The 21,138-nt window shown below is 37.8% G+C and overlaps 1 protein-coding gene and 1 long non-coding RNA gene across 5 annotated transcripts in view; one reads left to right on the plus strand and one right to left on the minus strand.

The window, feature by feature from the left end:
* UBE2V2 (ubiquitin conjugating enzyme E2 V2) overlaps nucleotides 1–18,300 on the minus strand; it is a gene marked incomplete at its 5' end in the record, with an annotated part of 53,894 nt that extends 35,594 nt beyond the window's left edge. Inside the window, one exon of one of the 3 annotated variants that reach the window (XM_082718868.1) lies at nucleotides 18,226–18,300. In XM_082718868.1, the coding sequence (XP_082574994.1) occupies nucleotides 18,226–18,241 (16 nt within the window). Of the gene's footprint in view, nucleotides 1–17,836 lie in introns of all 3 variants that reach the window. The other 2 variants (XM_082718869.1, XM_082718867.1) reach the window with 2 other exon arrangements.
* A 49-nt stretch (nucleotides 18,301–18,349) lies between these two features.
* On the plus strand, nucleotides 18,350–20,319 carry LOC309857570. Of its 2 annotated transcripts, none has more exons than XR_014307781.1 (3): nucleotides 18,350–18,416; nucleotides 18,597–18,672; nucleotides 19,959–20,319. It is a non-coding gene; the product is annotated as an uncharacterized lncRNA (long non-coding RNA). The 2 variants fall into 2 exon arrangements; XR_014307782.1 differs by having other exon boundaries at nucleotides 18,369–18,452.
* Nucleotides 20,320–21,138: the final 819 nt, after the last annotated feature.

Genomic DNA, 21,138 nt, shown 5'->3' on the forward strand with positions numbered 1-21,138 from the left:
TAGTCTCTTCAACAAACGGTACTGGGAAAACTAGACAGTAACACGCAAAAGAAAGAAACTGGACCACTTTCTCAGATCCTACAAAAAATTCAAAATGGATTAAAGACCTAAATGTGTAAACTGCAAACATAAAAATGCTAAGAGAACAAAACAGTAACTTCTTTCACATCAGCCATATGAACTTTTTCCTAAATATGTCTCCTGAGGCAAAGGAAATAACAAAAACAAACTGAGACTAAATCAAAGTAAAAAGTTTCTGCATATGAAGGAAACAATCAACAAAACTAAAAGGTAACGTATGGAATGGGAGAAGATATATCCAAATAACGTTATCTGATAAAGGATTAGCATCCAAAATATATAAAGAACCCCAAAAAACAAATAATCCAATTAGGCAGAAGGCATGAACACACAGACATACAGATGGCCAACAAAGATGCTCAACATTACTTCCCATCAGGGAAATGCAAATCAGAAGTACAATGAGGTATCACCTTGCACCTGTAAAAATAGCTAAAATCAACAAAAGAAACAACAGGTGTTGATGAGCATGTGGAGGGAAAAAAAAAAACCCCACTTGCACTCCTGGTGAGAATGAAAACTGGTGCAGCCACTGTAGAAAACAGTATGAAGGTTCCCCCAAAACTGAAAAACAGAACTCCTCTATGATCCAGCAATCACACTCCTGGTTATTTACCCAAATAATACAGAAACACTAATCCAAAGGCATACAAGCACCTCTATATTTACAGTATCTCTATTTATAGTAGCTACAATATGGAAGCATCTAAAGCGTCCCTAGATTGATGAATGGCTAAAGAAAATGGTGTGTGTGTGTGTGTGTGTGTGTGTGAGAGAGAGAGAGAGAGAGAGAGAGAGAAAGAGAGAGATAATAAATATTATTTAGCCATAAAAAAAGGAAGGAAATCTTCCCAGTTGCAATGACATGAATGGTCCTAGAAAGTATAATGCTAAGCAAAGTAAGTCAATCAGAGAGAGACAAATACCATGATTTCACATCTATATGTAACAAGAAACAAACAAGCAAAAGGGAAATAAAAGAAACAGAATTAAGAACTTATAGAGTCTTGGGACGCCTGGGTGGCTCAGTGGGTTAAGCCGCTGCCTTTGGCTCAGGTCATGATCTCAGGATCCTGGGATTGGGTCCGCATCGGGCTCTCTGCTCAGCAGGGAGCCTGCTTCCTCCTCTCTCTCTCTCTCTGCCTGCCTCTCTGCCTACTTGTGATCTCTGTAAAATAAATAAATAAAATCTTTAAAAAAAAAAAGAACTTATAGAGTCTTGGAGAGAACTGATGATTCCCAAAGGGGAGTGGGTAGGAGGACAGGTTAAATATGTAATGAGGTTTAAGAAGTGCACTTTGATCAGCATCAGGGATGTATGAAGTGTTGAATCACTATACTGTACACATGAAACTAATACAACACTACAAGTTTACTAACTGGAATTAAAATCAAAACTTAAAAAATAATAAAGTACATGAATTACACTAACAGTATATAAATGAAAAAACAAGCCTAATAAAAAACACATACACTATGGTTTTATTTATCATAAGCTTTCAAATGTTCATCAATATAGACCCAAAGATAACCCACAAATAATGCTTTAAATTCACTAGGTCTTTTTACCTTACATGTTAACAGCAGAATAATTTAGGAAAATAAATGAGTTCATTTTGTGTCACCACTTTACTGCCCTCTATTTTGGGTTATTTGCACTTACTCTCTTCCACACCCCATCAGTGTAATTCCTAACTGAGTAGGTCTATCATCCTATTAACTCTGACCACTCATTCTTCAAAGAAATAAATCTGACTGAATCATTAATCCTCATTCAAAGTTCTTCACTCAGAAAAAACCCCATTCCACAATTTTTTTTTTAAGATTTTATTTATTTATTTGACAGAGAGAAATCACAAGTAGATGGAGAGGCAGGCAGAGAGAGAGAGAGGAAAGCAGGCTCTCTGCTGAGCAGAGAGCCCGATGCGGGACTCGATCCCAGGACTCTGAGATCATGACCTGAGCCGAAGGCAGCGGCTTAACCCACTGAGCCACCCAGGCGCCCCCCATTCCACAATTTTAACTGAGCCTATAATCCCACTAGCTTTTACAAAACCAGCAATTACACTCCCACTATAAATACTATCATCAAAAATGTCAAGAACACAGGATTATTGACATCAAGGAATATGATTTACATTACAAAAACTTTAGAATGGAATTATGTCCATCAGAGAATATGAACTGGTAATACAAACAATGACTTAATATTGAAAGTTAAGTCACAGAAAAACATCAGAATATTCTTTTGCTGAAATGAAGCTTTATCATGTACAGCAATTTTAACTTTTCTCTCTACAGTAAGCATTTTAAGAAATTATGTAAGATTAAAAATTATTTCAATTTTTTTTAAGTTTTTTTTTTTTTACTTTATTTATTTGACAGAGAGAGCGAGAGAGAGAGCATGGGGGAAGACCAAAGGGAGATGGAGAAGCAGGCCCTCTCCACTGAGCAGGGAGCCCAACATGGGGTTCAATCCCAGTACCTGGGATCATGACCTGAGCTGAAGGCTAAGGCAGACAGACACTCAACCGACTGAGCCACCCAGGCACCCCTAAAATATACTTAAGTTTATAATAACTGCTTAATATTCAATTAAGAAAAGACAATACACATTAATATGCTTGTAGAACCCTATAACTTAAAATCTGGTATATGGGTTGCCTGGTGGCTCTGCTGCTCCCCCTGCTTGTGCTCTGTCAAATAAATAAAATCATAAAATAAATAAATTATAAACAAATAAAATGTGATATGTATTCAGCTCACTGAAATGCTTTGTAATAGATTTCAAATATTTTTTTCATCTAAATCTAAGACAGCATAAACTATGATGGACTATTTTTTTAAGATTCTATTTATTTGTGAGAGAAAGAGACAAAGCACATGGGCATACACAAGCACACAATCAGTAGAAGCAGCAGGCAGAGGGAGAAGCAGGCTCCTTACCAACCAAGGAGTCCAATGTGTGACTTGATCCCAGGACCCTGGGATCATGACTTGAGCCAAAAAGAGATGCTTAACTGACTGACCCATCCAGGTGTCCCTATGAGGGACTATTATTAAGAAATTAAAAAAAAAAAATTAAACACCACCAATTGAACTATACAACATATACCCATTTTAGACATTCAAATGTGTCTTAGAACTAATGAAATATGGGGTGCCTGAGTGGCTCAGTCAGTTGGGTATCTGCCTTCAGCTCAGGTTGTAATCTTGGGGTCCTGGGATCAAGCCCCATGTCAGGCTCCCTCCTCAGCTGGGAGTCTGCTTTTCCCTCTCCCTCTGCCCCTCCATTCTGCTCATGATCTGTTGTGCACAAAAGCACTCTCTCAAATAAAACCTTAAAAAAAAGAACTGTTGAAACATGTTAAATAAAAACATCTGAAAAACACAAAATTCAAATCAAATATTGTTCATCTGAAGGAAAAGCCTCTGGAATACAGGTTTTGTAAAGTATCTCAATTCTGTTTTGGGAGATGCATTATGCACAGAATATTAATTATGCTACTGGAATTCAAGGTTACAACCAAAACCACTCTGCCCCTAGACACTCCCCAAAAATTCTGCAACTATATGAATACAGTTAATCTGCTGTATACTAACTCAGCCAGATAAGGAGAAAATAATGTGTTTATTTAATGAATGCACCTGAACATAAAATTTTTAGTACTATTTTACTTCAGAAAAGTGAACTAAAAAGCAATTTGTGAGTAAAACATTAATTTATAAAGAAGGAAAACTAGATTTCATTTAAACCATTTGTTTTCTAATTATTACACCACTTAAATAGAAAGCACTGTAAGAAAATGATGGCAATACATAATTGGTATATTTATGGCAGATGCTTACCTTCAATCTTCCTCTCAACACTTACAAACCAGTCCTGTAGAAGGTGCTGCTAATTCTGAATACCAACACAGAATCCTTTCCCCAAGATTTTACACTCAGATGTCAATGATGACAACCACATAAGCAGATAATTCAACATTCAAACACAACGCAGTAAGCTGTTGAAGACTGCTCAGATACACTATAAATATCTCAGTGTGATAGGGAAACAAAGGGAGAATACAGAAGTTGCTATTTTCCAGGAAAGCAGCTAACAATATTTATTCCAGAACTAGAAAAAGACCTGGGGAAGTCCCTTAGAATAAACTAAGAAGTGGAGGAAAGTTAGGTAAGCTGCAATATACTGAGGTTCCTTTCTAGGATGAATTTCTAAGTTAAATTAAAAATGGCATACACTCTGAAAGATATGAGGTCTTCTGACAGAGACCATTTAAATGAATATAACTGCTCTCCTATGAGCCCAATTAGCTTGCAATCAGAAAACCATATTAAGCAAAATAAGGAAATATCCCTCTAAATTGCCACTTACAAGGTAAGCACTTGAGAAAATTAAAACCTTTACAACTTAAGTGTTACTTCTCAGAAAATAACCACTTACACCAATATAGCTTAGTAAGCCACAACTGATAAATTAGGTAACAGGTGATACTAACATAGATAACAGAGTAAGCCAACTTATGCACTGTTTATATTCTTCAAGAATATAAACAATTTGTTTATATTGTTTATACCACAATATTTAACTGAAAAATCTGCATCATAATTACAGTATTACAAATCTCAAACTGCTGAGAGTATTATCTGGCCATTTAGCTTTTTTAATGGGAAGTTTAAACCTTATACCTAGCAAGAGGAAGCTTGGACTCCTACAGCCCCCTACCATATGATAAAGATATAAAATAATCATAGCCAGATCATCAATTAGAAGTTACATTATGTATCATTTCTCCCCCTTTTGGCTAAAATCAACTGTAGAGTTTACATATGTCAACCTGACATTTTCAAAACAAAGATCAGCCTGACAATGAAATGCATACCAAAAGCCATACTGTGCATCTTAACAATGTGGAAAGGATAACTGGACTTAATCAAAATTTAAAACTTTGGGTTTTAAAAGATACCATCAAAAAAGTGAAACAGATAACCTACAAAATTGTAGAAAATACTTACAAACTATACATATATAAAGAACTTATATCACTATATAAAGAACTCTTACAACTCAACAAGATAAAGATAGCCTAATTTAAAAATAAGAATCTGAAGAGACATTTCTCCAAAGACAATATGGAAATGACCAATATGCACGTAAAATGTTCAACATCATTAGTCACCAGGGAAATGCAAACCAAAACCACAATGAAGTATCACATTACACATACCGGAATGGCTACAGTCAAAAAGTCAGGCAGTTTATGTGACATGTGGAGAAATCAGGACTCTAAAACTACTGGTGAGAATATAAAATGGTCTCCCATTGGAAAACAGTCTGAAAGTTTCTCAAACAATTAAAAATAGAATTACCGGGGAGGAGCAAGATGATGGAATAAGAGACCTAAATTTCGTGTGGTACCAGGAATTCAGCTAATTACCAAACCATTCTGAACACCTACAAACTCAACAGGAAATCAAAGAAAACAGCAGCAATTCTATGAACAGAAAAGCAACCACTTTCTGGAAAGTAGGACATGTGGAGAAGTGAAACCAAGGTGGTATTTAGGAAGACAGAATGTGGCAGGAGAGGGTCCCTTCATCTCCGGCTACAGGCAAGTGATAGAGAAACCAAGCACAAAATCAGAACTTTTAGAAGTCTGTTCTGCTTAGGGATGTTACTCCTATGGCTAAGCAGGGGGTGGAACCCTCACTGGGACAGTGTGGCCACAGGACCCTCAGGATCACAGAAAGACTGGGGGTGCCAAAGTGTGGCAGAGCTCCCAGGTATCAGAGCAGGGAAGCCAGCTACAAAGACTGAGTCAAGGAAGGGGCTCTCAGCTAGGGGTTGCCATAAACACTGAACCGCGGCACAGCTGGACCACTACTCCTCAAGAGGGGATCCAACAAGCAGTAGATCGGGGAAACTCCGTTCCTCCCCCAGGGAAGAACAGCACCTGAGCACAAAGAGGAATCTGCTGGGTATGTAAACCCCAAACGGGTCATGTGCCAGAGACAGAAATGCTCAGTCACAGTCCAGGTAAGCAAGGAATGCAGCTGGAGACCAGGGAGACAAGAGTAATTGACTATTTTTCTGTGAGTGCACACCGAGGGGTGGGGCCCCAAGTTCTCGGCTCTTCTGGGGCTAGAGATTGGGAGTCCACCATGTTCATTCTCAAACACGAAAGCTATACAGAAAGCTTTCAGGAAAAAAAGCTACTGAGAGCAAACCCTAGCAAGGGCAGTGCAATTCCACCTCAGGCAAGGACATTTGAGAATCACTGCAACAGGCCCTTCCCTCAGAAGATCAGCAAGAACAACCAACTAAGACCAAGTTTACTGATCAATGAGAACCACAGAATACCAGGGCTGGGAGAATACAGCACATAGAATTCATAGCTTCTTCCCCATGATTCCTTAGTCTTTCAAAGTTATTTTTTTTAATTTTCTTTATCTTTTTCTATATTTCTTTAGAAATATTCTTCTTTCCAACATCTTATCAATTACTTTTTTAAAAAAATCTTCAATTTCATTTTACAGTCATATTCTATCCCTTTGTTGTATTTAGCCTTATTTTTTGTATATACATAAGCTTTTCTTTCTTCAAAATTTGGGATGCAGTTACTTCTAACAGACCAAAACATACCCCAAATCTATAGTATGGCTTTGTTTTAGTCTCCAGCATAGTCACATTCTCTCCTTTTTTCTATTTTCTGTTGTTGTCGTCGTTTTGTTTCTGTTTTTATATCTTTCTTTATTTTCTCAACCAACTTATCTTACTAATTCCCTTTTTAAAATGTTTTTTAGTTTTTGTCTCTACAGCCATATTCCATCTTACTTGCCCTTATTTTTACATATATATGTTTACCTTTCCTTAAAATTTTGGAAAGCAGTTTCATCTAACAGACCAAAATACACCCAAAATCTAGTGTATGGCTATGTTTTATTCATCACTCTGATCATATTATTTTTTTCCCCCTTCCTTTTCCCCCCAGGTTTCAGATCTCTTCTGATTTGTTTAGAGTGTATTTTTCTAAGGTCGTTGTTACCTTTTAGCATTTTGTTCTCTCATTCATTTATTCTTTTCTGGACAAAATGACAAAACGGAAAAACTCACCTCAAAAAAAAAAAAAAAAGGAACAAGAGGCAGTATCGACAGCCATGGACCTATAATACACAGTAAGATGTCGGAACTAGAGTTTAGAATGATGATTATAAACACAGGGACTTGGAACAAAGCATAGAAGATACTAGAGAATAGAAAATACTAGCACAGGAGATACTAGAGAATCCCCTTCTGGAGAAATAGAAGAACTAAAATCTAACAAGTCAAAATCAGGCAAAAGTCAAAATCAGATGCAATAAAAAAAATGGAGGCTCTAACTGCTAGAATAAATGAGGAAGAAATGAGAATTAGTGATATAAAAGACCAAATGATGGAGAATAAAAAAGCTGACCAAAACAGAGATAAAAAAAACTACTGGATTGTGAGGGAAGACTTTGAGAGATAAGTGATACCAAAAGATAAAACAGTATTAGAATAATTAGAATCCCAGAAGAAAAAGAAAGTGAGGTGCAGAAGGTATACCAGAGCAAATTATAGCAGAGAACTTCCCTGATTTGGGGAAGGAAACAGGCATTAAATCCAGGGGGCACAGAACCCCCCCTCAAAATCAATAAAAATGGGTCAACACCCCATCATCTAATAGTAAAACTTACAAGTCTCAGAGACAAAAAGAAAATCCTGAAAGCAGCACAGGACAAGAGGTCCATAACATACAACTGTAGAAACATTATATTGGCAGCAGACCTATCCAGAGAGACCTGGCAGGCCAGAAAGGGCTGGCATGATGTATACAGAGCTCTAAATGGGAAAAATATGCATCCAAGAATAGTATATCCAGGTAGGCTGTCACTGAAAAAGGAAGGAGAAATAAAAAGCTTCCAGGACAAACAAAAACTTAAAGAATTTGTGAACACCAAACCAGCCATACAGGAAATATTGAAAAGGTCCTCTAAGCAAAGAGAGCGCCTAAAAGTAACACAGACCAGAAAGGAATACAGAAAATATACAGTTGGGGACGCCTCAGTGACTCAGTCAGAAAATATACAGTAACAGTCATCTTACAGGCAATACAATGACACTAAATTCACATCTTTCAACAGTTACCCTGAATGTTAATAGGCTAAATATTCCAATCAAAAGACACAGGGTATTAGATTGGATTTAAAAAGCCAAGACCCATCGATATACTGTCTGCAAGAGACTCATTTTAGACCCATAGACACCTACAAATTTAAAGTAAGGAGGTGGAAAACCATTTACATGCTATTGGACATCAAAAGAAAGCTGGTGTGGCAATCCTTACACCAGACAAATCAGATTTTAAGCCAAAGACAATAATAAGAGATGAAGAAGGAAACTGTATCATACATAAAGGGTCTATCCAAGATCTAACAATTTTAAATAACAATTTTAAATATCTATGCTGCTAACATGGGAGCAATCAATTATATAAGCCAATTAATAACAAAATCAAACACATAGATAATAATACAACAGTAGGAGGGGACTTTAACACCCCTTCACTTAAACGGACAAATCATCCAAGCAAAAGATCAACAAGGAAATAAAAGCTTTAAATGACACACTGGGCAAGATGGACTTCACAGATATATTCAGAACATTCCAATCCAAAGCAACAAACTACATATTCTTCTCTAGTGCACATGGACAGATCATCTAAGCAAAATTACAACAAGGAAATAAAGGCTTTAAATGATACACTGGACCAGATGGAATCACAGATATATTCAGAACATTCCATCCCAAAGCAATAGAATACACACTCTTCTCTAATGCACATGGAACATTTTCCAGAATAGAACATATCCTGGATCACAAATCAGGTCTCAACCAAGTACCAAAAGACTGGGATCATTCCCTGCATATTTTCAGACCCCAATGCTTTGAAACTAGAACTCAATCACAAGAGGAAAGTTGGAAAGAACTCAAATCCATGGAAGCTAAAGAGCATCCTACTAAAGAATGAACGGGTCAACCATGAAATTAAAGAATTTTTTAAAAAAATCATGGAAACAAATGAAAATAAAAGCACAATAGTTCAAAATCGTTGGGATGCAATGAAGGTGGTCCTGAGAGGAAAGCAGGAAGCAATACCAGCCATTCTCAAGAAAGTTCTCAAACACCCAACCGAACCCTACACCTAAAGGAGCTGGAGAAAGAACAGCAAACAAAACCTAAACCCAGCAGGAAAAGAGAAATTACAATACAGATTAGAACAGAAATCAATGAAATAGTAACCAAAAGAACAGGAGAACATACCCACAAAACTAGGAGCTGGTTCTTTGAAAGAATCAATAAGAATGAAAAAATCCTGACCAGATGTATCAAAAAGGAAAGAGGAAAGACCCAAATAAAATCACAAATGAAAGAGGAGAGATCACAACCAACACCAAAGAAATACAAACGATTATGAGAAGATATTATAAGTAACTATATGCCAGCAAATTAGACAATCTGGAAGAAACGGACGCATTTCTAGAGACATATAAACTACCAAAACTGAAAAAGGAAGAAATAGAAAACCTGAAAAGACCCATAACCAGTAAGGAAATTGAAGGAGTCATCAAAAATCTCCCAACAAGCATGAGCCCAGGGCCATATGGCTTCCTAGGGGAATTCTCCACTCCACCCGAAAACTGCCAGAACTCATACAGGAACTCAGTAAAGTGTCAGGATACAAAAAATATCAATGCACAAAAATCAGCTGCATTTCTATACACCAACAAGACAGAGAAATTAAGGAGTCAATCCCATTTACAACTGCACCCAAAACCATAAAATACCTAGGAATAAATCTAACCAAAGAGGCGAAGAATCTGTACTCAAAAAACTATGGAATACTCAAATTCAAATACTGAATAAGACAAAGAAATAGAAAAGCATTCATGCTCATAGATTGGAAGAACAAATACTGTGAAAATGTCTGTACTACCTAGAGCAACCTACATATTTAATGCAATCCCCATCAAAATACCATCAACTCTTTTCAATGAAATGGAACCAAAAAATCCTAAAACTTGTATGGAACCAGAAAAGACCCTGAGTAGCCAGAGGAATGCTGAAAAAGAAAACCAAAATTTGTGGCATCACAATTCTGGACTTCAAGCTCTATTACAAAGCTGTAATCATCAAGACAATATGGTACACATAGATCAATGGAACAGAACAAACCCTCAACTCCATGGTCAACTGAACTCCAACAAAGCAGGAAAGAACATCTAGTGAAAAGAAAACAATACCTTCAACAAACTGTTGAGAAAATTGGATCGTCACATGCAGAAAAATGAAACTGGACCATTTCCTTATACCACACATAAAAACACTCCAAATGAATGAAAGATCTAAATGTGGGACAGTAATCCATCAAAATCCTAGAGGGGAACACAGGCAGCAACATCTCTGATCTGGGCCACAGCAACTTCTTCCTAGAAACACTGCCGAAGGCAAGGGAAGCAAGGGCAAAAATGAACTACTGGGACTTCATCAAGATAAAAAGCTTTTGCACAGGGCGCCTGGGTGGCTCAGTGGGTTAAGCCGCTGCCTTCGGCTCAGGTCATGATCTCAGGGTCCTGGGATCGAGTCCCACATGGGGCTCTCTGCTTAGCAGGGAGCCTGCTTCGTCCTCTCTCTCTCTCTCTGCCTGCCTCTCTGCCTACTTGTGATCTCTCTCTGTCAAATAAATAAAATCTTTAAAAAAAAAAAAAAAAAGCTTTTGCACAGCAAAGTAAAAAGAGTCAGCAAAACCAAAAGAAAACAGACAGAATAGGAGAAGATATCTGCAAATGACCTATCAGATAAAGGGTTAGTATCCAAAATCTCTAAAGAATTTATCCAACTCAACACCCAAAGAATGAAGAATCCAAACAAGAAATGGGCAGAAGGCATAACCAGACACCTCTGCAGAGAAGACATCCAAATGGCCAACACATGAAAAAGTGCCCAACATCACTCGGCATCAGGGAAAACAAATCAAAACCACAGTGAGATACCACTTCACACCTGTGAGAATGGCTAAAATTAACAAGTCAGGAAACAACAGATGTTGGTGAGGATGTGAAGAAAGGGGAACCCTCTTACACTGTTGGTGGGAATGCAAGCTGGTGCAGCCACTCTGGAAAACAGTATGGAGGTTCCTCAAAAAGTTGAAAATAGAGCTACCCTACAACCCAGCAACTGCACTACTGGGTATTCACCCTAAAGATACAAATGTATTGATCTGAAGGGCACATGCACCTGAATGTTTACAGCAGCAATGCCCACAATAGCCAAACTATAGAAAGAGCCTAGATGTCCATCAACAGATGAATCGACAAAGAAGATGCAGGGTGTGTGTGTGTGTGTATACATACATACATACACACACATATGTATATGTATGTATATATATCCACATCCATGCAAATGGATGTGGATAGAACTAGAGGGTATTATACTAAGTGAAATATATATATGTGTGTGTGTGTATATATATGTATATATGTATGTGTGTGTATATCTCAACTCATCAGGTTATGCTTCCTAATTCTGATAGAGATGAGTATCTGTAAACGTCCTAGCACTCCCAATAACCTCCCCTCCCATCCCATCCCCAAAATAAGCTCAAAAGAAAAATGCCAGGTATTATAAGAATCATCAAGGAAAACAGTTACTGCGTATTTGCCTGCAATACCAAATCCGTGCAGGCATGCGCGCGTGTGCACACACACACACACAAAATGAGTAAATGTTAACAAAATTTAGCTATTAATATCAACTGTCTTAATTTTTTGTTATTCTTTCAACATAATCATTTACACCTTAGTTTTAATTACTTATAACGCTATTACACTCATCGAAGTGTCTTGTCTTGATCCTTAATGGCATTTATTTAGGAAATCACAGTTAAGTTTCTACAAAATAAAAGCAAACAAAAAGTTTATAGAATATAGTGTAATAAAGTAGTAGTATCAAAGAACTTGAAAGCAAGAAACTAGCTCTGGACTCAACATCTAGCTAAATAATTTTGTAAAAGTCATTTCATATCTAGATTAACACTGCTTATCTGTAAAATGAACTTGGCCCAGAGTCTAGAAAATCCATAACATCCTTTCCATTAGAACTACTATTTCAAAAAAACATATGTAAAGTAGGCCTTAAGGATTTCTCTTCTGTGGTCTGAAACTGTGCTGAGCTCTAACTCAAACTAAATATAACATGTGCTCTTACAAAAATCAGCGAGACTTCGTAAATAAGAGTTAAGTCACTCACAAACACCACTCCTGAAGTTCCTTCAAATTTTTATTTTTTTATATACTTTATATATTATATATAAAATACATTGTTATATCATATATTTTCATATATATTTATAATTATCAAATATTATTTGAAGGTAATAATGTTACCTCAAAGACTTACTCTTTAATAAAGTCAACTACATTTGAAACATTCTTTTGAACACTGAATTTTATTCCATTTATTCTAGTCTACAAGCCTCATATATCCACTTCGAAGTTTTGTGTCAAGCAGCTCCCTATATAATTGTCAAGTAAATGTCTCCACTAAGGATAATCTTTGCTCTCCATAGTTTCCATTTGCATGACCTTCAGTTAGCATCATTTAAGTAACACACCAGTTCCCCAACAACATGGGTAAAGCTTCAGTTAGCAGTCTCCTGTGGGTGACTGCATTAAGTACAAACTTTGCTGCTAGCTCCCTAGTCCACAAATCACTATGTAAATAATAGAGGAGCATCCTAACCAGAGGCCAATCACTTCACATCTTTCAAAATCTGTTGGTGCACAGACTGCACATCTGTTAGTTACATATAGACAGCAATGCTTATAATAGTGTTGCCTCCCTGTCTGCCAGGGGTAAACTCATGTGACATTCTCATTTTTTTAAAGACTTTATTTACTTGAGAGAGAGACAGTATGAGAAGAGACAGCACAAGTTGCAGGGGGGCACCAGAAGAGAAGCAGAGTCCCCACCAAGCAGGGAACCAGATGCAGGGCTCAATCCTCGGACCCTGAGATCACAACCTGAGCAGAAGACAGACACTTAACCCACTGAGCCACCCAGGCACCCAAACCCATGAGACACTCTATAAAAACAGCCAAAAAAGGAAATTAGCCAACAAAGATCAAAGTACAACAAAGAAATGAAAACTGAAAGTGCAGCAAGAACAAAAACTGGTAACACTGAAGTGAAATGTGAATCAGATGAAAATAGTTGAGAAGAAATACTCGGCCATAAAGTGTAGACTGTAGACAGACTGTAGATGAACAGCCATATAAACTTTGTGAATGAGAGCTTATGGATGTATATGAAAGAAGTAATTTAAGAAAAGGATGACAATGTTCCAGAGGAAGTAAAACACTTCACAATCAACAAAGTCACAGATTACTTCCTAACATAAAAAGCACAAAGGATAAAATACTGAAAATAATTCCACCTTAGAAGTAGGACAATTCATCAAAGCACTGAAAAGATGCTTGCCCCACATTATATTAGAAAACAGAAGTACTATTCAAACTATTCCTAACAAGTATTTTTAAAAAAATAAAACACCCTAATTCTTGATGTTTCATGTTTAGAGTACTAAACAAATATTAGCTTTGTAATTTTTTTTTCATTTTCCTATATACTTGTAACCACAGGAAGAGTTTTTAATGTCTGAACAAACATTTTCAAAAGTCACAGAATAATAATTTTTCTTACTTAATAAAATTGTTTTGGGGGCACCTGGGTGGCTTGGTCAGTTAAGCGTCTTACTTTGGCTCAGGTCATGATCTCAAGGTATTGGGATCAAGCCTCATCAGGTTCTGTGCTCAGCAGGGAGTCTGTTTGTCCCTCTTCCTCACCCAAAGCCTCCTGCCAACTCATGCTCTCTCAGTCTCTGTCTCAAAAAACTAAACAAACAAACAAAATCTTAAAAAGAAAAAAAAAAGTGCTTTGAACAGTTTCAGTTTGAATGGTCATTTTTACCATTCTGTAGTACTATGCAAAGGGATGTCTGCCTGTATCATAAGGTTGTATCATTTAATCATATTGTCAAGAGCAAGCATGTATCAAGAGTATGCAGGTTCTTAATGGACAAAGAAAAATATCAGGCCAGTTAGTATAAGTCTCAAGAGAAAAATGCACTTACTAGACTACTACAATTCGGTTCCATTGTTTAGTTCCCAGATTGTAGGTTGTAATTTACATATGCAGATCTCTTCTGTTCCAATCCCCAGATTCTGCCCATTTGTCTTCATCTTAAAGATGGGGAAAATCATGTTGTCCAACCTTTTCATAGAAAGGATGGGGAAAGCAAGGCTTAAGAGACTCAGTGGCATGCCTATTATGCCTCAGTAATCTATCAGGGGCGAGGAAGGAAATTAAAACAATACTAATCTAGTTCTCGTTTCTGTATAACACAATGCTGCCCACTTCTGAAAAGGGCAATTAAGTTTTATTTTGGGTTTGTTTTTCAACCATATGGCTTACACAGACCCACTATCAAAGAAAAAAAGACTCCATTTTTTCCTGAACCTCTCATTAAAGATATTTTACAATCATCAGCATTCAGACTACAACTGTGTAACACTACTGTAACTTAAGTGATAAGAAATTTTTAAATGTTTCATATTACAATGTATCCTAGATGGGATCCTGAGACAGAAAATGTACATTAGTTACTCTAATGTACAATCTTCTATGTACTATCTTCACAACTTCCCTGTAAAACTACAATTCTAGGGCACCTGGGGGGCTCAGTGCTTTAAAGCCTCTGCCTTTGGCTCAGGTCATTATCTCTGGGTCCTGGGATTAAGCCCTGCATCTGGGCTCTCTGCTCAGCAGGGAGCTTGCTTTCCCCCCTCTCTCTCTGTTGTGATCTCTCTCTCTGTCAAAAAGATAAATAAAATCTTAAAAAAAAAAAAAAACTAGAACTATTCTAAAATTTAAAAAAAAATTTAAGATTTTATTTATTTGAGAGAATAAGAGAGAAGAGAGAACATTACAGGAGGGAGGGTCAGAGGGAGAAGCAGACTCCCTGCTGAACAGGGAACCCCATGCAGAACTAGATCCTGGGACTCCAGGATCATGACCTGAGCCAAAGACAGTTGCTTAACCAAATGAGCCACCCAGGTGCCCCCAAAAAAATTTTTTTGGAGTATTTTTTTTGCACAAATTTTTTTATCTATGTCTTTTCTTAGTGCTGGGATATAATTAAGTTTTTTAATCAAAGATACTAAATGTACTAATAAATTACTATTCCTTGAAGTAGTTTTTCTTAAGCTATGTCCTATGAAATCCTCTTGAACCCCAGAAGTGACTATGCCTCTTGGAAAAGGGGAACCCAGGCAGTGGGTCTCCACCATAGCCCCATTTCCATTCATAAGAAGAATCTTAACAGTCTGAAACAAAGATTCTGCTAGAATGAAAAGTGTGGAAGTCACTCTTTTAAGCATAAAAGGAAGTAAGATTCATGATTTGAGGAATATTCACAAATTTGAGGGAAATTCACAAATTCACAGTTCCTCATAACAGAAAGAACATTAGACTGAGAACAAAAAACCCCAAATTATAATCTCGAGTCTATCACTATGTATAATCTTGTATTTCTTTAGGCCTCGGTCTTCTCATCTGCAAAGCAAGAGAACCAATAGCTCCCATTCTAATCAGAATTTTTTCTCCCCAATTTTCTTCTAATAAGAGGAAGGGTAAAAGTATATGACTTAGATAACGCACATTAAAATATACTGCCTTAGAAAAGATCAAAAAGTATTTGTCAGGTGTCTCTTCTTTTTGGCCTACCAAATAACTAATTTTATCCAAGATTATTTTGTCTATGTACATTTCTAAATGATTCCCTTTTTTCAAAGTTTATTTATTTCTTTTTTTTAGTAATCTCTACACCCAAAATGGGACTTGAACCCAAGACTACGAAATCAAGAGTTCCATGCTCAGACTGAGCCAGCCAGACACCCCCAAACATGTACATTATTACATCCATCTAGCTCATCTCACTTTAAATTTCCAGTTACATCACATTTATTTCACAAATATATACTGACTATTTCCCTTCCATGACACCAAGAAGCAAATACAAAAATATAGCTAACAGCAAGTTTAATTTAAAAAGCCCAGGGGTGCCTGGGTGGCTCAGTGGGTTAAAGCCTCTGCCTTCGGCTCAGGTCATGATCTCAGGGTCTTCGGATCAAATCCCGCATTGGGCTCTTTGCTCAGCCGGGAGCCTGCTTCCTCCTTTCTCTCTCTCTCTTTCTCTCTCTCTGCCTGCCTCTCTGCCTACTTGTGATCTCTGTCAAGTAAATAAATAAAATCTTAAAAAAAGAAAGAAAGAAAGAAAAGAAAAGCCCAAAGCTGCACTCCTATCCCTCTCAAGTCAATACTGTCAATACTGTAAGGCACATAAAATGAATAGAATAGTGAAATTCACCAGGGCAAGTTTTTAGCAAGTTTCAAAATGAATTTCAGTGGTTTAAGAAAACCCAAATGCCTAAATTACATCCTTATTAATTATGCTAAGTCTTCAAATTTCATAAATCTAAGAACAGTGAAAATGTAACATTGTGATGCTGAAGTATAAACTAGAAAACATAGGCATTCGATGTATAAGGAAATGTGCCAATAATCAGCAACATCTTTTTTTTTTTTTTTTTTTACAATCAGCAACATCTTTATAATTTATATTATAAAATGTCTAAAAGTGACTTAAAAAAACCTAAAAGTGGTTAACAAAAAATATCTGCCATTAATGTCATCTAATATTTGGTCTTTCCAAAATATCTCCACACTTTCTTATAGGTATAATGTTAGGGGGGAAAAACCATGTTTAAATAAACAATGCAATCCGCAAAGTGAAAACTATCAAATTAAAATGCACCATTTTATTATTAAATTTTCAAGAACCCATAGGTACTAAGCACAATGCTTAAAAAGATATGACCCATTCACAAGCGCACTGGATTTCGAACAGTTTTAAGAGTAAAATCTCATTTTTTAAATAATCCTTTACTAGTTCGCTCTGACCTCAAGTATTTTCCCAACGCTAAAACTGTTAAGGATCCCATCACCTATGACATCTGTAAATAAAGATGAGCCTTAAAAGACACATTCATTAAAATGTATGTTGAATGTAATCTGAGGTATTACAAGTTACAGTAACATACAATGCAACCATTCTTTAGCACAATATAGGTTTAAAAATTCGTTCTATTATGCAATGACGGCGTGAAAAACTAAATCACACTGTTCTATAACCTGGTTTCAATAATGACTAAGAAAAATGAAAGAGCAAAAGCGTATGTTTAAGTAGTCAAACTTAACATTTTCATTTTTAACATTTTTTTAAATGGTCATGCTTTGAAAATTTCAGCGTTAATATTTAATTTCAAAGTCTGTGCTCATTGGAAACCAAGCACTGTACACCGTACAAGAGAACAGCTTAACAGCCTATCTAAAACACCACTTCAATTAGCTTTTCCTTGCTCCATGCTTTTAACTTGCACTAGTTTTGTATTTAAATGAATAAAAAGACAACACGTATTCAGTCAGGTAAGAATAGTCATCATTTTTCCGCTATTACAAAGAGCAACAGTCTTCTTCGTGCTCTTCTCCTCCACCCATTTAAAGGCAAGTCCAAGAGAACGTAATCCCCACACTACCCAGGATGCCCCTTACCCCGAAACCCTTCCGTGCCTGAGTTTGACACCGCCCACCGTGGGCCTCCTCTCCTCCCTCCCACACCGTCTTCCGCTCCGCATTCGGACCCGCACCAGCCAGACCCAGCCAGTGCGCCCGCGCCGGAGCCACCCCGCCCCCAGCCCGCGGGCGCGCGGCCGACGCGCAAGCACGACCCGCCGCCCCCGACGGCCGCCCCGGGCCCTCAGCGCCGGCGCCCTGCTCGCCTGGACCCTCCCCGCTCCCGGGCTTCGCTCCACTGGGAGCCAGGTGTCCGAGAAGGCGCACTCCGGATTCTCCCATAAAGTCAGGACTCGGCCGCCAGAAGCAGGCAGAGGGGCAAAGCCGGGCTGGAGTGGGAATGCAGGCAGCCCAACCCGGGAACAGACCTGTGGAGACCGCCATCTTCTCCTGCAGCCCGACGCAGCCGCCTGCACGCACAGCGACGTCAGCGCCACTTCCGGGAGCGCGCTGCCCCGCCCCTCGTCCTCCGCTTCCCGGAGTGCGTCAAGTGGGCTCCGCCCTCGGAGGCCTTCTTTCAGGTCCCTTAGCCCAAGAGTATGCTGGAGCTCAGGGCTGTGTGGGTGGCTTTTTAAGATTCCACTCCTGATTCAAAGTAAAAATTAAAAGAAAAAGTTTATTGGGACATCTTTTGAGTCAGTTATCATAATGTAGAACAAAAAGACAGAGAATATTTTTAAAATGCATGTGCAATGGAAGGGAGGGGAATTTAATTTTTTTTTTTTTTTTTAATTTTTAGAAGAGGCGTGTGCAGTATGGCAATCTCGTGTATTATGAACTCGTGCCTGGGATGTGCTGTAAGGGAGACAGCGCAGGTTTGCACAACCTTAATCTGTTCAACAATACACATAAAGAAATCTCATTAAGAATGTTTTGTAGTGATTAAATATGGAAATATTTTTATATATTGAATTAAGAGAAGTATATTGTTAGAAGTCATAGCAAAATAGGGCATTGACAATTTTGTGTTGAAAAATGATTCAGAGAAGTTAGAAAATGCAGAAAACCTCTTTAGAATTAAATGAATTTATTGCATTCATATTTTGCTTTTGAGGTATGCATGATAGTGAAACACTAAAATCTATGTCTAAGTAGGAAAGCTCTTTCAGAAACGTCTAATATAAAATTTGTAAGTAATTAGGAAGTATGTTCAAAAAGCAAAGATTTTACATCCTTATTTTTCACTATAGCAGCACAGTAGAAACATTGCCATTAATATTATGGAACTATCATGGCTCTCAATACCATCCTCGCAAATACAATTAGAAATATTTGATACTACCATCCCCATTTTATAAGAAATGAAAATAAACCCCAAAGAGCTTAAATTACTTTGCTAAGAGCGTGAATCTACCAATAGTTGCAACAGAGCTAGTGTTCAGATAAAATTCTGAATCCCAAGTCAATTCTCACTTCATTTCTGGTTGCCCTTACAATGCTGGGCCTGGTAGTAAATGCTGATGCTGCTGTAGTAGTACTCAGAGTCTGAAGTCTTTCATTCGTTCTTTTTTTCTTTCTTTCTTTCTTTCTTTCTCTCTTTCTTTTTTTAAGAGTTATTTGACAGAGAATGAGAGAGCACAAGCAAGGGGAGTAGCAGAGGGAGAGGAAGAAGCAGCGCTGAGCAGGGACCCTGATGTGGGGCTCAATCCCAGGACCCTGATATCATGACCCCAGCAGAAGGCAGCCGTTTAACTGATTAAGCCACCAAGGCACCCCTACCCCATCTCTTAACCTGTGTCTAAAGTTTTGGGAAAAGAAAGGCTCTATTCTTAATTTCTGAATGTGCAGCACCAGTTGCTTTTTCTTTCTCGTCAGTCCCAGCTCTGTCTCATAACATCAAGTGACGCTACTCAGCATTCTTTTAATGTTTGTTTCACTCTCTGTAGTAGGCAAACCTCTAAGATGGCTCCCAGTGATACCCTCCTGGTGTCCATGCCCTTGTTTTTATAATTCCCTTGCCTTTTATGGGGGCTGAGTTTACTAACTAGCTTTCAGTGAATAAAGTAAGACAACAGTGCTGGGATATCACTTTTGAGATTATGTTTTAGAAAGATTAGATTCCATCTATAACACTCTCTCTTGCTCTCTTGCTTCCCCCAAGGATCACCAACTGCTGTATGGAGAGCCACCCCAGAGTGAAGCCCAGCTTGCAAGGAACTGATATCCGCTTCTGGCCAACAGCCGTGGAAGTAAGGCCCTCAGTTCAATAGCCATGAAGAACTGAATCCTGTCAACAAGCACTGCTGTTTGAGCTTGAAAGCATACCCTGCCCTAGTTAAGTCTGAAGATGACACTGCAGTTCTGCCCAACACCTAATTACCATGCTGCTAGGACCCAGCTAAGGCATGCCCAGATTCCTGACCCACAGAAAATAAAATAAATGAGATGATAATATGTTGGCTGTTTTAAGCCACTAAGTTTGGGGATAATTTGTTATGAAGCAATAAGAAACTAATACATTCTCCCTGCTTACTGTTATTCTTTGTTAACTATTCTTGCAAACATTGTTTGAGTAACCATTATCATACATTTTTTACGAATGTCCACTTATATTTGGATGTTGATGAACTTCTGCTGACATATACCTACCATTGTATTAGGTTAGACTGATGGATAATGGCATTTAATAGATTAAATCCTATCCTCCCCACAACAGAATCAAAATTAACTAGCAAAACATTGACCAAATTCAATACTTTACCAACTGTAGACATTTTCTCAAGAAATGCTTTAATCTTAATGCTGCTAATAAACACATGAGCCTACAAGCAGCTCTCTCCCCCGTCAAGCCTTAAAAGGAGACCACAGATCCTGAACTGACATATAGATTAAAGCCCTGCAGAGAACCCAGTTGACCCATGCCCCGGACTCCTGACTCACAGATGCTGTCAAAACATAAATGGAAGTTGTTTAAGCTACCAAGATGGTGATAATTGCAGACAAGTTCTGTCCACATCTGACTTTTTAACTGGCTTGTTAGCCAGTTAAAAAGCCAGTTAACTTGTTGACTCAGGAAGTTGTAAAGCCTCAAAAATCAATGCAGTCATAGATTTTATCACAAATGGGAAGCTCAGTACCTGTAATTGAAACACTCTTATGTACATATACACTTACAAAACCTCATTATTCATTCTGAGAATATTTCTGTCTTCTCAGAATTTTATTTTATTGGGGCACCTGGGTGGCTCAGTGGGTTAAAGTTTCTGCCTTCGGCTCAGGTCATGGTCTTAGGATCTGAATCTGGGATCGAGCCCCGCATTGGGCTCTCTGCTCAGCAGGGA

The sequence above is a fragment of the Mustela nivalis genome (assembly GCF_964662115.1).
Source record: "Mustela nivalis genome assembly, chromosome: 2".
Lineage (NCBI taxonomy): Eukaryota > Metazoa > Chordata > Mammalia > Carnivora > Mustelidae > Mustela > Mustela nivalis.